The 19,299-nt window shown below is 43.6% G+C and overlaps 1 protein-coding gene across 1 annotated transcript; it reads left to right on the forward strand.

Annotated features, from left to right (window-relative positions):
• The first annotated feature begins 9,264 nt into the window (after positions 1–9,264).
• Positions 9,265–18,606, forward strand: ZBTB12 (zinc finger and BTB domain containing 12). The gene is made up of 3 exons (XM_081322003.1): positions 9,265–9,333; positions 11,294–11,882; positions 14,198–18,606. Exons 2-3 carry the CDS (start codon positions 11,386–11,388, stop codon positions 15,219–15,221), a joined length of 1,521 nt encoding a protein of 506 aa, XP_081178129.1. The 5' UTR covers positions 9,265–9,333; positions 11,294–11,385; the 3' UTR covers positions 15,222–18,606.
• The last annotated feature ends 693 nt before the right edge of the window (positions 18,607–19,299 follow it).

Here is a 19,299-nt window from a genome sequence, read left to right on the forward strand (position 1 = left end):
AGGAAAAAAACACCCAACTGTGGAATCAATTCCTAAAGAACATCTTATAGATGTCTACAGGGAGGAAAGGGAGGAAAATGACAAAATGGGGGGGGGACATCATCATACAACTGTTGTAATTATTTACAGGTAGTCCTCAACTTACAAGTGTTGTTTTTCCACATTTACAATTGTTGCAGCATCCCCATGGTCCCCTGATCAAAATTCAGTTGCTTGGCAACTGACTCACATTTATGATGGTTGCAGTGTTCTAGGTTACTAAAAGTGGGGTACCACAAGGTTCCGTCTTAGGCCCAGTACTCTTCAATATCTTCATAAATTACTTAGACGAGGGAATTGAAGTGGAACTCATCAAATTTGCAGATGACATCAAACTGGCAGGAGTAGCCAACACCCCAGAAGACAAACTTAGGATCCAAAAAGATCTTGACAAACTTGAACAATGGGCCCTGTCCAACAAAATTAGTTTCAATGTGGAGAAAAGCAAAGTTTTACATTTAGGCAGGAAAAATCAAAGGTACAAGTACAGACTGGGTGAGACCTGGCTTAAAATCAGTAAACTGTGAGAGGGACCTTGGAGTCCTAGTGGACGATCACTTAACCATGAGCCAGCAGTGTGCAGCAGCAGCCAAAAAAACTAATACAATCCTGGGTTGTATAAACAGAAGCATAGATTCAAGATCACACGAAGTATCAGTACCGCTTTATAAAACCGTAGTGAGACCACACCTGGAATACTGCAGCCAGTTTTGGTCACCATATCACAAAAAAGATGTTGAGAGTTTGGAAAAAATTCAGAGAAGAGCAGCTAAGATGATAAAAGGCCTGGAGACTAAAACATATGAAGAACGGCTGCAGGACTTGGGTTTGGCTAGTCTGAAGAAAAGAAGAAACGGGCAACATGATAGCAGTATTCCAGTATTTGAGGGGCTGCCCACAAAGACGGGGTCACATTATTCTCCAAAGCACCAGAGGGCAGGATGAGAAACAATGGTAGGAAACTGAACAAAGAGAGAAGCAACCTGGAATTAAGGAGAAACTGCCTGACAGTGAGGACAATTAAACAATGGAACAGCTTGCCTCCAGAAATCGTGGGCGCTCCATCACAGGAGATTTTTTAAAGAGGCTAGAGACAGTCGCTTGTCTGAGATGGCATAGGTTCTCCTGCTTAAGCGGGTGGCTGGACTAGAAGACCTCTAAGGTCCCTTCCGGCTCTATCGTATTCTACTAAAAACTGCAGTGATGCCCTTAATAACTCTGGCAAGAAAGGTCATAATTTGTATTTGGGCACTGTTTAATCATGTTTTTAATAATTTTAATTTTTTTGTATCTGTTTTTATGTATTGCCCTGTTAACCGCCCTGAGTCTCTTGAGAGAAGGGCGGTATATAAATTAAATTAATAAATAATAAATAATAAAATAAATAAAATGGGACAAAACTCACTGAATAACCATCTAGCTTAGCAACAGAAACGTTGGGCTTAATTGTGGCCATAAGTTGGGGACTACCTGTATTTGTAGAACAGTGTTCTGTTTGTGGATCTAGAACCAGCAATAAATAAATCCAGTGAAAATATATATGTTAAGTGTTTGTTAAGTAATTTAGAATACCTTGCTAGGCCCCAAACACAAGGTATTCTAAAATACTTAACAAACACTTAACACATATCTCCCTTGCCTCTCAGTTAACAAAGAGAGAAAGAGCCTGTGGCCTAAAGGTTAGAACAACTGCCGAATGTGCAATTGGCCCAGGTTCGAATCTCAGAAGGGTATGGCTGACTGATGAGAACAAATGAGTTTGAAATGGCCATATTAGTCTCCCTTTAATTCTTTGTTAGCAATCCAAAAAATTTACACACACACACACATACACACACATAGATTTTCACTGGATTTATTTATTGCTGGTTCTAGATCCACAAACAGAACTATGTATGTGTGATATATATATATATATTTGAAACTCAAATACTTTGGCCACCTAATGGACTCCAGAAGACGATAGAGGACAGGAAGGCCTGGAGGAACGTTGTCCATGGGGTTGCGATGGGGTCAGACACGACTTCGCAACTAACAAGAAGAGATGTTTTATTTAGATCCCCAAGGTAAGCAGGAGGGTGGGGTGTTGTCAAGGGCCTTTCTCAAATTCTGCACCTCATTTCCCCCCTCCTCTTTTGTCAGTTAGATTAGGAAGGATCTTCTTCTTTTGAAAGAAGACAGTTTCAGAGAAGGTGTTAAGTAATCCTATTTCCTCCCAATTCTACATTACCACTTCCCTATCTTCACTGTGGAACAGATCAACGGCTTCCTAGACTCCTCCTATGGTCGGGTGGTGGTCCATCGTTAACGTACATGGACCACCATCTGACTCATCCCACATTCTTGCAACACTACTTACTCCTTGGGAGTTTGCCTCTCCTTTGCACCTGTCTGGGTCCTGTCTTCCTCGGAGGCCTTTGCAAAGAGCTTTCTCTGTGTCCTTCATCTTCCTGAGATTTCATGGAGGGGAAAAAAATGGCCTCCAGTTCTTTCAGTGGAAAGGGGGATTGCCATTTGTTATCCTTCATCCTCTGCAGTCATCCAATTTTCTTCACTGGGGCTGCTGAAGAGAACTTCAGCTGCTGATTTAAGTTTCCAGACAAATATGTACCGCAAAAAAAAAAAACCTAAAGGAAATCCAGAAGCTGTAGTGACATCTGCTGAAATCTCCTCTTCTGCTCAACTATTCCCTTACTTAATTATTAAAGGTCTTCTTTTTGCCTCTGGTTACCTGAAAAGATTAGGGAAAGAAACCAGTTTTTGCAATTGGTACCTAAATACTAGCAGGTTTTCTAGCAGGTGAATTGATAAAAGGGAGAGCTCCAGAGCAGGGGCCTTCAAACTTGGCCGCTTTTATGACTTGTGGACTTCAACTCCCAGAATTCCTCAGCCAGCGTGGCTGGCTGAGGAATTCTGGGAATTGAAGTCCACAAGTCATAAAAGTGGCCAAGTATGAAGGCCCCTGCTCCAGAGCTTAAGAGATGATGCAAGACAGTCTATTTTCAATGTAAATTAGATGTAAAGAAATATTTCCAGGAGAATTTAGCTCTTGATATATCATAATCTCTGAAATGAAATAAATATTAGGACAGCAGAATGAAGTAACAGACGAAAGACATATACAGATTAATTGCAAGTTACTTTCGATCTTATTCCTTCAGTTCTCTTTTCTTTGGGTTTCATAGGTTTGGTTTTTTTGCATTTTCTCTTCTTTATTCTATTATACTCAAGGCCCTATTGCTAGATTACAGTTCACAGGATTTTCCACTTCTGCTGTACTTGACTGTACCTGATAAGAATTGAATTCAACAACGTCCAAAAGAGCTTATGGAATGTGTCAGGTACACACACAAACACTTCATGGCACTTTTCCAAGTTCTTCTTCACAGTTTTGTGAAATCTCTTCTGTGTTGCACAAATCTTCTCTCATCGACGTTTTTGAAAGCCCTAGAAACAATATTTATTGATTTTCCATTGTTCAAGTAATGGAATTGTGCAATCATGATGGAAAGTGACTTTCCCCTGCAATCTCTAGGCACAATAAAACCATAAAAATCATATCACAATACTGTACTCGCTGAAAACAATGTAAAATTAAGACTGCCAAACAGATGGGAAGGTATCGGTCTGTTTTTTCGTTGTCTCAATTTTCTTTATTTCACAAGCCGTGTTTTAACGGTTTTTTCAGAAGATGATGAAAGAAAAGGCTAACTGAATCTCAGAGGGGAACTTATTTGAGAGAGTCAGGACAACAACTGAAAACAATGGTTCCACACCGCTGTTCCTTCATCCCTCGGGAATGTCTTCTCATAAGCTGGTGAAATAAGCTGACCAGAATCAAGTTGTAAGAGTTAGTCCACGTGCATTTCTGGGTCCAAGCCATTTGGGAATTTATAGATTAATGCTAACACCTTGAACTGTATTCACAACCGGTGGTGTTATTCATCCAGTTTGCAGCACTTCGGCAGAACCGGTAGCTAATTTTTTGTTGCCCAGGCCCAAAATGGACTTCTGGAAGCAGCATCCACACAGAGAACTGGTTGTTCACATATTTGAATCCCACCACTGCTCATAACCCTACTGGATGCCAGTCCTGTATTTGCAATGTAACTGCAGTATCACCAATCAGGTTCATATTAGTCAAGATTGTGAGGAAAACAAATTCTTGGAGGAGTGGAAATGTCTCTGCAAGATAGAACTTATCTTGTGTTGGTGTGTTTGTAAAATAAGAGGAATGTGTGCTAATCGGGACAGCCTTGTAGTGCTTGTTTTATCTGAATTTCTTTGGCAATGTAACTGATATGTCTCTTTTTATTAAAACAATAATTCTTTCCTAAGGGTAAGGCCTGGACTGAGGGGGTTTTAATTTAACTTTAAATTTTAATTTGTTTTAATTGTGGGCTAGTCTTAATTTAATTCTATTTTAATTGTATTTATTTGTATTGTTTTAATTCGCCCTGTAAACCGCCCTGAGTCCTTCGGGAATAGGGCGGTATATAAAATCAATTAAATAAATAAATAAATAAGAGTAGAAGGGTGAGGAAGTAACTTGAAGTTTGCCAATTATGAATATCTGTTCTTGCATCATCTATAGTATTACCTATGCATACGTACAACTGCATCAGTTTCTCCTCCTTTTCAGAAATGCATAAATATGAGTGCATCCTTCTGTCTGTAGGAGTCCCTCCCATTATTTTCTGGAGAAAATTCCTCCAATGGACACTAATTACTGCACTGAACCTTGATTACAGGTAGTCCTCAACTTATGACCAGAATTCAGTCCAGAATTTATGTTGCCAAGTGAGAAATGTGTTAAGTGAGTTTTATGACTTTTCTTGCTATATTTGTTAAGTGAATCACTGCAGTTGCTAAATTAGTAAACACTGTTGTTAAGTGAATCTGACTTGCCCATTGACTTTGCTTGTCCGAAGTTCACGAAAGAGGATCCACCTGACCCCGGGACACTGCAACTGTCGTAAATATGAACCAGTTGTCAAACATCCAAATGTAAATCATGTGACCGTGGGGACGCTGCAACGGTCATAAATTTGAAAAATGGTCATAAGACACTTTTTTCTGTGCCATTGTAAATATTGAACAGTCACTAAATGAACTGTTGTAAGGGACGTGGTGGCTCAGTGGGTTAGGACGCTAAGCTTGTCGATCAGAAGGTCGGCAGTTTGGCGGGTCGAATCCCGAGTGCCGCGTAACAGAGTGAGCGCCTGTTACTCGTCCCAGCTTCTGCCAACCTAGCAGTTCGAAAGCATGTAAAAATGCAAGTAGAAAAATAGGGACCACTATGGTGGGAATGTAACCGTTCTGTGTGCCTTTGGTGTCTAGTCATGCCGGCCACATGATCACGGAGACGTCCTCGGACAAACACTGGCTCTTCGGCTTTGAAACGGAGATGAGCACCGGCCCCTAGAGTTGGAAACGACTAGCACACATGTGTGGGGGAACCTTTACCTTTAAGTTGAGGACTACCCCTTTGGGTTTTGGGGTCCTGCGTTTGATTCTACAGGGTGCAGGCTGTTTCATTCTGCATCAGGTATTCTTTGAGCTGAAGAATGTTGTGGTAATTTCTCATCTCAGCTGCAGCTGAGCAAAGGCATCAGAGCTTCCATCTATTGATGTAGGACTGTAGGTGGAACTGTGTATGCAGGTGCACTGCCAAATTGTGGACCTGCCCCTTCAGTGACAATGTTATATCCTTTTCAGAACCAGCAAGGGAGGCCACCCAAACTACTACAGGAAAAATAGTTTCTCTTTCTTCCTGGGAATCAAGTTCAACTTATTTCAATTCCCCCAGTCTTACTCCACAAGACTTGGATGAGAACTTCCACCGAATCTCTTCATCGCTATGTTGAGATGACTGGTTAGATGCTATTAGCATAAAGGTAATCCTCAACTTAACAACCATAATTGGGACCGGTTCCATTGTTGCTGAGTGAGACAAATTGTTAAGTGAGTTATGCCCAATTTGCCACCTTTTTGCCATGGTTGTTAAGCAAATCATGGTTAAGTAAACCATATGATTGTTAAGGGAATCTGGCTTCTCCCATTGACTTGCTTGTCGGAACCCAGATGACAAAGTAACAAATGGTGACCATGTGTCCCCAGGACATACAACCATTGTAAATACATGCCTGTTGCCTAGTTGCTGAATTTTGATTATGTGACTGCAGGGACTGTGACAGTTGTAAGTCTGTTTTTTTAAAACACTGTTGTAACATTGGTTGGTCATTAAGCAAATGATTGTAAATCAGAGACTACCTGTATTGATATTCCCCCTTTAACTCCAGATGACCTCATCTGCTGGCTTCATGTAGATATTATATAGTATTATATAGTGTGCAGTGCCCCACATAAAAAGTTATGGGTCTCATCCTTCATCCCTCATCACTGTTGACTGATACCACCTAAGGAAGGAGAACAATTATAATACAGTGCCCCCAGTTTCAATTCTTCTGGGTGTTCCAAAAAATATTATGATTGATGGTGTGAAAAGCAGCTGAGAAACCTAGCAAGACAAGGAAAGCTGCATTCCCAACATTCAAGTCTCAACAAAGGTCATTCACAGGAACAGCCAGTTCTGACTCTGTCTCACAGCTGGCTCTAAGCTGGATCCAGATAATCAAGTTTCATCCAGGATTTTTTACAACTGGAGTCCCAATACTTTCTCCAAGATTTTTCATAATAATGGATGGACATTGTCTAACACTGTGGGGTTGAGAGATAGCCTCTTCCAAAGAAAGTTTATCATAGCTGCAGGTATCTATTACCTCCCAACTACAAAAGGCATTACCCATTTTTATTATTTATATTTCAGTCTTTTTACCATTCCTCTCCCTTATTTCTCAAGTCCATTCCCTCACTTCCACCTTAGTCACCAAAAGGTGCCAGGAAGGACGATGGTTAAGCTCATTGGTGATGGAAATTAAATGGTTCACATCTTTAGAGTCAACAAAATTGAGCCAATCCCTAATTGTTTTGCAAATTGTTAGCCCAGTTATTGCTTCCATATTCCAGAAAGTAAGTAGATTTGTGGAACAAGTGGGAACTTCCCAGCCACTATTCAATTTCCAAGTGCCTGGAATGCTAATTTGAGGAATGTGTTAACAATTGGAAATCTGCCACAGGAAGCTGGTTGTTTTAGCAAAGGCACTGAAGAAGAAAAACTAAATGTGTTGCATTCCAATGACTTCTACCACTAATAACGGCCATTGCTTAGCTGGAAACTTCTGGGAGGTAAATCAAAGGAATAATAAAGAAGTAAAACAGAGGGAGTCCTCGACTTACAACAGTTCATTTAGTGATCATTCAAAGTTATAACCACACTGAAAAAAGGAACTTATGACCCTTTTCGCGCAACTGTTCCAGCATCCCCATGGTCACATGATCAAAAATGGGATGCCTGAGTGATTCATATTTCTGTTGCATTTTCCCGAGAACATGTTTGCACCCTTCTGCCAAGCAAAGTCAACTGGGAAGCCCAATTCACTTAACAATGGTATTGCTAAGTTAACAACTGTAGTGCTTCACTGAACAACTGTGGCAAGAAAGATCATAAAACGGGGCAAAATTTACATCACAAATGTCTTGCTTAGTGACAGACAAATTTGGGTTCAATATGTGGTCGTAAGTCAAGGACTACCTGAACTGCTTTGCAAGCAAATTCAAAGCAGAGGATGTTTTTAAACGTCGGTTTGGGTAGTTGCAGGACTTTTGAAAACCTAATAACCGTTACTTGGGTTGAAACTTAACATTAAGAAAACCAAGATCATGACATCCGGCCCTCTCAATTCCTGGCAAATAGATGGGGAAGAAATGGAGGTAGTGACAGATTTTATTTTCCTGGGCTCCAAGATCATCGCAGACGGGGACTGTAGTCAAGAAATTAAAAGACGCTGGCTCCTCGGGTGGAAAGCCATGGCAAATCTAGACAGCACACTAAGAAGCAGAGACATCACCCTGTCAACAAAAGTGCGTATAATCAAGGCTATGGTCTTCCCATAGTTGCAATGTATGGCAGTGAAAGTTGGACCATAAGAAAGGCTGAGCGCCAAAGAATTGAGGCCTTTGAACTATGGCGCTGGAGAAGACTCCTGCGAGTCCCTTGGACTGCAAGGCGATGAAACCGGTCAGTCCTAGAGGAGATCAACCCTGACTGCTCTTTAGAAGGCCAGATCCTGAAGTTGAAACTCAAATACTTTGTCCGCCTAACGAGAAGGAAGGACTCACTGGAGAAGAGCCTCATGCTGGGAAAGGTTGAGGGCAAGAGAAGAACGGGATGACAGAGAATGAGGTGGCTGGATGGAGTCACTGAAGCAGTAGGCGTGAGCTTAAATGGACTCCAGAAGATGGTAGAGGACAGGAAGGCCTGGAGGAACGTTGTCCATGGGGTTGGACCATCAAAATTCAGATGCTTGGCAACTGGCTCATATTTATGACGGTTGCAGTGTCCTAGGGTTGCAGTGTCCTAGGCATGAGCTTAAATGGACTCAGAAGATGGTAGAGGACAGGAAGGCCTGGAGGAACATTGTCCATGGGGTCACGATGGGTCGGACACGACTTCGCAGCTAACAAATGACGGTTAAGCAGTTCAATATCTATCAATGGGGAGGTGGTTGTCCAGATGAGAAAAAGGAAATTTCTTGCAGCCCGACAAGCACTGGAGCTGGAAGGGTGGAGAGCTTTTTCGGGCTGATTTCAGAGGCTACGCGTGCACGCTGTCATCCCAAAGAAGGACTGGCTTTCCAAAAGACGGAATAGCCGGAAAACTCCCGGCTCTTTCCAGCTCATTTTCCCCTTTGGAAACCTTATACTTTTTCTTTAAATAGCGGGCAGGAGGGAGCGGCGGGGGGGGGGGAGAAGAGGGACGCCGCCATCTCTACAAAAGCGGTTGCCAAGGAGGGAGGGATTAGTTGCCAAGGCGATTTGGAGGAGCCCGAAGAATGGCACCCCCCTCCCCGTTATTCTCGAGGCGCGGGTTTATGACGTCACTGGCCTTAAAGGGGAAGAGGGCGGGCATTTAAAGGATCCACGGGTGGATTCTCCCACAATGCAATGAAGTTCTTTCTGCTTCTTCCCTGCTTCTTTTCATTGACCCTTTTCTGAGGTGTTTTTTTTTGCCCCCCCCCCTCTTCTCTCTTTTTCTATCTGGCTGACAAATATTAGTCCCTCGTTTCTGGCCCTTTAACGAGGCTCCTTTAATTCCTTTCTCTGGGCTTGCCTTCTTTTTGGGCGATTTGGGGCCGTCCCCTCTCTTCCAAGAGAGGGGGAACCGCGATCCAGGTGAGGGGGGGGGAAAGGAGAGGTTGGGGAAGGGGGGGTCGGGGGTCGGTACCCGGGAAATGGGGTGGGGGAAAGGTCTCTCGTTCTTTGCAAGGAAGCGAAACTGGTTTCTTTGCAAGGAAGAAAGGAGCGTGCAAAGGGAGAAGAAGGGAGAGAGAGAGAGAGGCGGGGAGCAGTAGCGAAGCGGGTGTTTTTTGTGCGCAACTGCATGCGAGAGATCCCGGGCTTGGAAACGTGCAAACGTGCAAACTCTTCTCGCACGCCCGCGCGAAAAAGGAAAGGTTTCAGGTTAGGCTTTGTGCTGCAAGAGAGAAGGGAAGATTCCCGCCTTTTTCAGTCTCTCTAGAAAGCGGCGCTTTTTGCAATCGAGGAAACGCTTCCGATCTTGGTCCAGCGCGTTGGGAGGTCACCAGGTTGGGAAAGCCGAGGAGTAACGCGGCAGACTTCCACGTGTGCGTGTGTTTGTGTGTGCCCTTTCCCACGGCACTCCCTTTGGTGGAATTAATGCCACACCTCCCCAGCCATCGCACGTAAAGTTAAGTTGATCACGCTTTTTTTCCCCTCGCAAGCGCTCTCTCCGCTTGCAACTTCTGTGCAGCGGAATAGTTCGAGCTGGAGTTTATGCATGCGTTAAGATGCTGGTGTGTTGGAAACCCGTGTCCGTTGGCCGATGCCTGAAACGTGGACTCTTTAAAAATACAGACACCTTATTAGGTGAAAGATGAGCAGGACGTAGAAAAACACTTTGAGAAACGATCTGAGCAAACAGGCCTACATGCATGCTTCCCTTTTTCCCCCTGTATGGACAGTATTCATCCTGCAGAAAATGCATAGAAGTCGAAAATGATTTAATGGTATAATAATCAACAAATGCAATGTAGGCATTGATTATTTTGCAAGGGAAGCCCAGATCTAGAGATGATATTGCAAGCCCTGAGCTAAAGAGCGGAATATTATTCCATTAATTCCATTAACCTCCCAAGCCAAAAATCTAATCTTGATGTGTTGTGTGAACTAGGATGGAAACTTCTGTTTGAGGTCACAGTAACTCTTAGCTTTGGGGAACAAAAATGTGCTTAATCTGTTTGGCTTTCCCCCACCCCTCCCATATTCCTGCAGTACCTGATTGATAAAGCAGTCTGAAGATTGAGGTATCATTGAAGCTTAAGGAAATGCTGGGTTCATACATCATACTAAACTAGGGTTGCTGGTGTTTGGACTGCAGAGCAACAGATGGCAGCAGAGACCAATTTTATTTGCCAGGCTTCTTTGCAGCTGTCTTGTGGTGGTTTGGAGTTTTGCAATACAGATAGGTCAACTGTAGATTTAGAAATTTAGAACATTTCTGTAGTAGTTTGTAAAACTGTGGTTTTTAGCTTAGTAAGTGGTGTGAAACAAGCGAACTTACATCAGAGATATGTTTCAATTTCAGTCGCAATTTAGGGAACAGATGCTTATTATCTGCTCTTTAAAAAAAGGAGTAAAAGGTTTAGGATGGATATATATCTCATTCCAAGCTATGAAACCTTAGGTTCTAAGCCACAAAGGCTGGGTTCAAAACAATATGCCTAGCTAAAGCCAAACAAACCATCCTCTGACATAACACTGTGTAAACTCAGCCAACATTATGAATTTTGTTCTTCATTTAGTTTCCATAATTTCAACTAGAGGGTGATTAGTTGGGTAGGACTTGCATGCTTGGTTCATAAAACTTACTAATCTCAAATGGTATAGGGTTTCCTGTCTGAGCAGGGGGTTGGACTAGATGACCTCCAAGGTCCCTTCCAAATAATAATAATAATGATGATGATGATGATGATGATGATGGATAAGTCAGATTTTGCACCTTGTGTGAAGCCTTGGTGGTATAGCGGGGAGAAGAGGTAGCACTTTTGTCTAAAGTGATATTATTTAAAGTCTTAAACCCTGTGTCATCTTCATCTCCTCTTTTTTTTTCCAGTGTCTGTTTTCTTTGACCCTGACCCTCAGCCTCTTCTATTCTTCCTCCCTCCTGTGGAAGTTAGCACTCCTTTCCACCTCGCAAGAGCCAAAATGGCATCTGGTGTGGAGCTCCTTCGCTTTCAGCTGCCTGGCCACGAGGCGGCCACCTTGCGCAACATGAACCAGCTACGCTTTGAGGAGCGTTTTTGTGACGTCACTATCGTGGCGGACAGCCTCAAGTTCCGCGGCCACAAAGTCATCCTGGCGGCCTGCTCCCCATTCCTGAGAGATCAGTTCCTGCTCAACCCTTCTTCCGAGCTCCAAGTTTCCCTCATGCACAGCGCCAAGATTGTAGCCGACCTGCTTCTCTCTTGCTACACTGGAGCACTGGAGTTTGCCGTCAGGGACATTGTGAACTATCTGACCGCTGCCAGCTACCTCCAGATGGAGCACGTGGTGGAGAAATGCCGTAATGCCCTGTCCCAGTTCATTGAACCCAAGATCAACCTCAAGGAAGAAACGGCCAAATTTGGAGGCTACCGGAAATTCAAGTCTTCCAGTGTTGTGGGTTGCTCTACCTCATCTAATAAAGTGCACTCACGCAAAAGGTTTGCTGAAGAATTGCTCAGTCTTGTAATTACTTGTACAAAACTGTTATTAGCCTCTTCGGGTGCCCCCTTCCCCACGGGTTTTGAGTTCCTTCCTAAAAGAAAAATAATCATCCATGGAAAGAACCAACTTTTTTTGGGGGGGGGGAATTCCCTGCTTGGTCACTTAGAGGCGTTACTGACCAGAGGTGACCAATGCAAGCTATCTAAAATTGTTATTAGTGGTAATTTCTTTAACTGTGTACTATAAGGAATATATTGGGTAAGCAAGGTAAAAGCACCAAAGCAATGATAGCTTTCTGTTTCAGTCATGCCTATCCTGCGTAATTAATTTGATTAAAAGAGCCTTGATTATAGAGCCTTGGTGGAGCAGTGGGCTAATGCCTCCTGAAGTAACACCAGCTGCCTGCAATTAGTGCAGGTTTGCATCCCACCAGGCTCAAGGTTTACTCAGCCTTCCATCCTTCCTAGGTAGGTAAAATGAGGACCCAGATTGTTGGGGGCAATTAAGCTGACTGTAATAATGCCGCTTGGGTGTGTGTGTGAAAGCCCTAATAAGCAGGTATATACATAGAATGAAGGCTACTGCTAAGCTTGTAAGTCTTCGGAGAAGGGCGGGATATAAATGGAATTAAAATAAAAAATAAAATAAAAGAAAGATGTTTATTTTACATGCTCAGGTAAAGGTTCCCCCGCACATGCGTGCTAGTCGTTTCTGACTAGGGGCTGGTGCTCATCTCCGTTTCAAAGCCGAAGAGCCAGCGCTTGTCTGAGGACGTCTCCGTGGCCAAAGGCGCACCTTCCCACCGTGGCAGTCCCTATTTTTCTACTTGCATTTTTACGTGCTTTCGAACTGCTAGGTTGGCAGAAGCTGGGACGAGTAACAGGCGCTCACTCTGTTACCCGGCACTCGGGATTCGACCCGCCAAACTGCCAATCTTCTGATCGACAAGCTCAGCGTCCTAACCCACTGAGCCACCGCGTCCCTTTACATGCTCAGAGTTGCATAAATATTCAGTAAAGCTCGGGAGTTCCCAAGATTTAATCAGAATAACAAGAGTTGGAAGGGACTTTGGAGGTCTTCTAGTCCAACCCCCTGCAGAAGCAGGAGACCCTATAGCTTTCCAGACAAAAGATTGTCCAGTCTCCTCTTAAAAAACCTCTAGTGATGGGAGCGCCCACAATTTCTGAAGGCAAGCCATTCCACGGGTTTATTGTTCTTGCTGTCGGGAAATTTCTCCTTAGTTCTAGGTTGCTTCTCTCCTTGATTAGTTTCCATCACAACAAATTGTAATATGTTCCCCCCACAACCACGTGTCCACATTTTGGGCACTCAGCAAGCAGTCTGCATTTACCACTGTTGGCAGCATCCCACAGTCAGTGGAAAAGTTCTGTCCGAAAGGAAATTGAGAGGGGAAAAAATGTATTTGCTTAAACTCTGAAGGTAAAGAGCATGCAAAAGAATTTAGTCAGGAACTGGTGTTTCTTAAGGGCACATGCATCACTTAGATAGCAACACCCCAATGCACTTGTGTGCTCTTGACACCTACACAATCTATGTGTGTGCTTAGGCACCCTCTGTAGAGTTTAGCAATATCTAGTTACCGGTTTCTACATTTAAGCTCAGTTGTCAACTAGAGACTGGCAGATTGAAGGCAGTGGCTAGATTGCATAAATAAGCAAGCAAATGTGGAAAAACTCAACATTTGGGGAGCCTTTCTTTTTAAGTAGAATTTGATGAAGAGAGTTAATGGCTTTAAGGGAGAATAGTTTAGGGTCCAGTGTACTTTCTGACTTGGAGCTCAGCACACCGTTCAGTAGCCAAGTGACTTTTAGCTCAAACCTAGTTGACTTTCCCTCAATTTATATTTATATAGGAGCAAATAGTCCCCAGGGCCAAATAGCAGTGAAAAGTTGTATATTGCTTTGAAAGGACCTACTATCTCAGGTTCCTTGCCATCTCCTAGTTCTGGTTGATGCTACATCTTACTTTTTTGATGAACTATTCCATGTGTGTCTGCCTCTTTCATCAACTTTCATGAAAAGCAAAAGCAGTATATGAATGTTGATTCAAATCTTCCTTTGGGGATGTATTGTCAAGGAGTAACCTCAAACTAGATAAGAAGGTCTGTGGTTTAGTGGAAGGTTGCACGTTCAGTTCTCCCACTTGGCTATACTGATGGATAGAGCTAATTAGACTTGAGAGTATTGGCTTGCAATAATGAACCAATCGTCTGATTCCTTGTAAGACAGTGGCATTACCCATGCCTCATACTTACTTTCTAATGTTCTAAATGTATTCTTATGGTTGATAGGTCCGTTCAGCGGCCCGTTAAGCTGGAATTCCCACTGGAAGAAGAGTTGGAGATGAAAGCAGAAGAAGAAGAGGAGGAACAGGAGGAGGATTTTGGGTATGAAGATTCTGTCTCTGATATCTGCATTGTGAAGATTGAATCGGCCATGGAAGTAGCCCAGCGGCAGAAGAAGCAACAGCAGCAGATGGGCACCAGCTGGAGCAAAGACGCATCACCCCAGCAAAGTTGGAACAAAGAAAGTTCACCACAGCAAGCTTGGGACAAAGAATTATCTCCTCCACCAGGGTGGAACAAAGCTGAATCCGGAGACCAGGAAGAACCTCAAGTCAACTCCACAGTGGCAGAAGCCATTGAGTCTTCTCCAGAATCTACACCAGAGAAACCTCAGCACGGTGTGGTAAAGGCCTCCTATAGCCTCTCTGAGGATGATGTAGGTAAAGGCCTCCTGATCATCCCTGGAGGAGGCTACTTGGAGGAGACCAGCGAGGCAGCAGCCGTTGCTGCCGAGTGCCAGAGCAGCAGCAGTGGGATGGGGCTGGTACTCGCAGGACTGAGTGGTCGTCCCTTCTCCACCTTTCCCGTGGTCGGGAGAGGTGGCAATTCAGGAACCCTTGGGGGAGGTAGTGGGATCTCAAGAATCATCTGTTGCACCAAGTGCGAGGAGGTCTTCCAGGGGGTGGAGAAGCTGGTCTTCCACATGCGGGCCCATCACTTCATTTTCATGTGCCCTCGGTGTGGCAAGCAGTTCAACCACAGCAGCAACCTCAACCGGCATATGAATGTTCATCGTGGGGTGAAATCCCACTCCTGCACCATCTGCGGGAAGTGCTTCACCCAGAAGTCCACACTGCATGATCACATGAACCTCCACAGTGGTGAGAGGCCCTACCGCTGCTCTTACTGCGACGTGCGCTTTGCCCACAAGCCCGCCATTCGCCGCCACCTCAAGGAACAGCACGGCAAGACCACGGCGGAGAACGTCATGGAGGCCAGCGTGACCGAAATCAACGTCCTCATACGTTGAAGGAGGAAGTTGGGTAGCGGTGGGAAGTGGAAAGGGGGATTCCTGAGCTCTGAGGGAGGGACGTGGGCTGTAGGGATTAGATGTAGGGGTAACGAGCCAGGATCCCCGAGTTTTGTGGGATAGGATTAGTACTAGTGTGGTAGAGGGTGGAAGCCCTGGATTCTTTGGACGGGTGTGGGAAGGGCCTAGTGGATTAGCAGAGTAGACCGTACCTGAAGCTCCTGGATAGTCTGGGAAATGAAAGGGATCTAATTAGTTCAAACAGAAGGTGGTAGGAGATGGGATTCCTGGGATCTATCCTCATCCAACACCCCAGAAGACAAGCTCAGGCTCCAAAAAGCTCTTGATAGACTTATGGGCCCTATCCAACAACATGAAGTTTATGGTGGAAAAGAGCTTGGTTTTACACCTGGCAGGAAAAACCAAAGGTACAAGTACAGATTAGGCAGAGTCTGGCTCAAAATCAGTAACTCTGAGAGGGACCTTGGAGTCCTAGTGGACGATCACTTAAACGTGAACCAGCAGTATGCGGCGGCAGCCCAAAAAAAAGCTGATACAATCCTTGGTTGCATAAACAGAGACATAGAATCAAAATCATGTGAAATATTAGTACTGCTTTATAAAGCCTTAGTAAGACCACACCTGGAATGCTGCATCCAGTTTTGGTCACCACATTACAAAAAAGATGTTGCAACTTTGGAAAAAGTGCAAAGATGATTAAAGGCCTGGAGACTAAAACATATGTAGAACAGTTGCAGGATTTGGGTTTGGTTACTTGAGAAAAGAAGGACTAGGGGGGAACATGTTTGCAGTATTTGAGAGAGGCTGCCACAAAGAGGAGGGGGTAAAGTTTATTTTCCAGAGCACCAGAAGGCAAGACAAGAAACAATGGATGGTAACTAATCAAGCGAGAGAAACAACCTGCAGTCAAGCAGAAACTTAACAGTGAGGACAATTAACCACTGGAACAGCTTGCCTTCAGATGTGGGTGCTTCATCACTGGGAGGATTTAAGTAGAGATTGGACAGTTACTTGTCTAAAATGGTATAGGCCAGGGGTAGGCAACCTTGGCTCTTTTATGACTCGTGGACTTCAACTCCCAGAATTCCTGAGCCAGCCATGCTGAGGGGAAAGGGAGGTTTCCATGCTGGCTCAGGAATTCTGGGAATTGAAGTCCATGAGTCGTAAAAAAGCCAAGGTTGCCTACCCCTGGTATAGGCCCAGGGGCTCCTGCTTAAGCAGGGCGCTAGACTAGAAGACCTCCAATTTTCCCTTCCAGCTCTATTGTGATTGAAATCCCTCACAGGACCCTTATGGCCCTTTATTTAAAAAAAAATGGCTACCTCTTTTACAGCCCAACTCTATCCAGAGTTTGTTCATATGTTTTATGGCAGTGGGCAGGGCTGCCTTCCAAGTAGGTAGGGTAGGATTGTGGCTATGGGTTGTTAGAAGAGGGGAATGTCACTTGAGATACCTCCTCCTTCCCTAATGAGATGGATGACACCTGGCACTATCTCAGCCAAAGAAACGGAAAAAATCCCTTAAGCAGTATGGCATAGAGGAGATTGCTCTCCATCAGTGTTAAGATACAGTTGGTACATGCTGCCAGCCTTCTGTGGCCTTGGACCTTCTCTCTGATCTTCTTGTCACCAGCCACAAGAACAGCTCAACAAAGACCGCACAGATGAGGCTTTAGGACATCTGAAGCCTTTGAGAACTTGAAAACGGAAAGTTGACAGCCACCTAAACCTCACCGGCGACACTTATTGGCTGAGACACATTGTTTGGGCAAAGAAAGTCTCTACTATGACGTTTGATGGGAACAGCCGCTTAATGCAATTTTATCCAGGTATTTAAAAAGGCAATAATTCTACAGGAAATGGCAGAGGAGCGAGGGATCTGCTGGAGGAAGTAGCAGGCCCAGTTCTTCTCGGCTCCTCCTCCACCATTGTATTGCAGAAATACAGACTTCATCCTCCTGAGACATCTTGGTAAGAGCATCAGCCAACGTGAAGTTCTTCAACCACGTACGTGGCTGTGAATATAAGCTTAAAGAGTATGGTAGTCAAGATGGAGACCTGGCCTTTGAAGGCTTTGTTGGCCCTTTTTGCTGACCAACAGGCAAAACAAAGAAGCTCTTTGGTAACTTGCTGTTGTCATATAATTTGGCTTTTCTAGACAGGCCATTGGTTTATGAGCATGGTGGAGAATGTAGAGCATTGTCTTAGAAAAAACGACAAGCACGGTATTTTTTTTTATTAAAAAGAATCAGTAACAGTATGAAAGAACACCAAAAAAACATACAGATATTGGGCTCACTGCTATTCACACATTACAAAATGCTATTTAATAGGATAGTGACCATATAGCATGATAGAAAATGAAGTTCTTAACTGTCTAGAAAACTCAAGCAAATTTGATCAGATTGTTTAAAGATGTTCTTTGTCGAGAACTAATTCAGATGTTGCTAAAGAATAAGGCCTTGCAAATTGATCTTGATCCCTGGTGATTTCAGGATCATACCCATGACCTTTTTTTTCTTGGCAACAGTGTGAAACTCGCTTCTTGTTGCCTTCTTTCAGGTTGTTTCTTTCCCCTCCCCAATCCCCCCCAAAATCCTATAGTTCTGGAATTTTTCTAGTGGTCTCATCCATGTACTAAGCTGGCTTTGCTTTCTAAAATCAGCTGACGTCTCTTTTTTTAAAGCAGGGAAATTAAAACATCCTCAGCTGTAGATTTGGTATAGATTTATCCTTCCAGTGTTGCATAATAATTATTTGGCTACTTTTCCATTCATGAAATTGCCATAAATAAGCTATTTGCATATTGTGCTAAGCAGGAGTTATTGACCAAACACAGCTCTCTTAAGCCTGAACAATCCCTACAATTTGTGACTCTTGACAGAAAGTTTTGGAAGCATCCTTACAGAAATGGTGAATACTTCATGCTTAAAAGTAATCAACATGCCAATCTTTGAAAAGCTGGATTTTGCAATCTGTAGAGATGGGGAAAGTGGATGAAACAGGGCTGTAGGATAAGAAATGTATAAAATCTTAAGTTGTTTGTTGGAAAGCAAATTATAGCTTTTTTGGATGCTGCCCATGCATTTTCAAAAATCTGTCAATTATCCTGAGGGCTAGGGGGGAAAAAAAGTTTAAAACAACCCAACTGGGAATTGAAATGTTATGGATTGCTATATTGTGTATTCAGGGTTGAAAAGGGCAATACCTACATTGAATCACATGCTGGAATGGCTGCCACAAGTGGCAGTGGGGAATTTTTCTCCTTAAGATGACAAAAGACTTTGATCCCATGGACCCTAACTAGCTTCCCCCATTTTATTTTGTTCTTAAAAAAAATAAATAAAACTGACCATGATACTGGTGCTCTTGCTCTTGACTGGATTTCATTGGGGAAGGGAACAAAGATTTCAGCTGCTGTTGCTAGACATCCTTTAGACTCCTAAATTTTAAGAGAATTGATTTGGCAGATCTGTTGGACTTCAGTTTGCAGAATCACCCATTCCAACATGAACCACGGTTTGTCAAGTGAAGTCCAACTAAATCTGCCAAGCCAAAGCCAGATCAACTTCAGAAAGGCTTATTGCCCAGTTGTTTAGGAAATGAAGGGTCCTATGCGCCCCCTTGCCACCTACCACAGGTGCTTGCTTACAGGTGGGCCTTTTTGCAATGGAAGCAGTCTTGTGAATTCAGCATCCCAAATATTGGCCTGCCAGCAAGTGTTAATAAAGGGTCTGGGGTTATTGAGTAGATTCCCCCCACCCTTGGAGTGTACCACAGATATAAAGAAAGCAAACTGGCAAATGAATTCATTGATGATATTACCTAGTAGGGAAATGAGACGTCTGCAAGCAAACAGCCAAACTCAGAATACCATACCAAGGATCCCACAAATCTGATTCTGTTCTTCCTGGATCTTTTTTTCCTCTGCCTTTTGCCCCTATTTTTTTTAATAACTTCTTTATCTTCGGTGCCAGAGTCTCGCGGCAGAGCAGCCACTCCAAATATACTGTGACGCTTTTCAAACCCCGTGTAAGCTTTTTACGTTTGCATGAAGC

This window comes from Vipera berus, assembly GCF_964194415.1.
Source record: "Vipera berus genome assembly, chromosome: 2".
NCBI lineage: Eukaryota > Metazoa > Chordata > Lepidosauria > Squamata > Viperidae > Vipera > Vipera berus.

Bases quoted from the DNA above. Each gene is read 5' to 3' on its own strand.
- ZBTB12 (XM_081322003.1), top strand. From the start codon at position 11,386: ATGGCATCTGGTGTGGAGCTCCTTCGCTTTCAGCTGCCTGGCCACGAG. The intron at 11,883-14,197 runs GTTTGCTGAAGA...TATGGTTGATAG, and splicing joins AAAGTGCACTCACGCAAAAG to GTCCGTTCAGCGGCCCGTTA.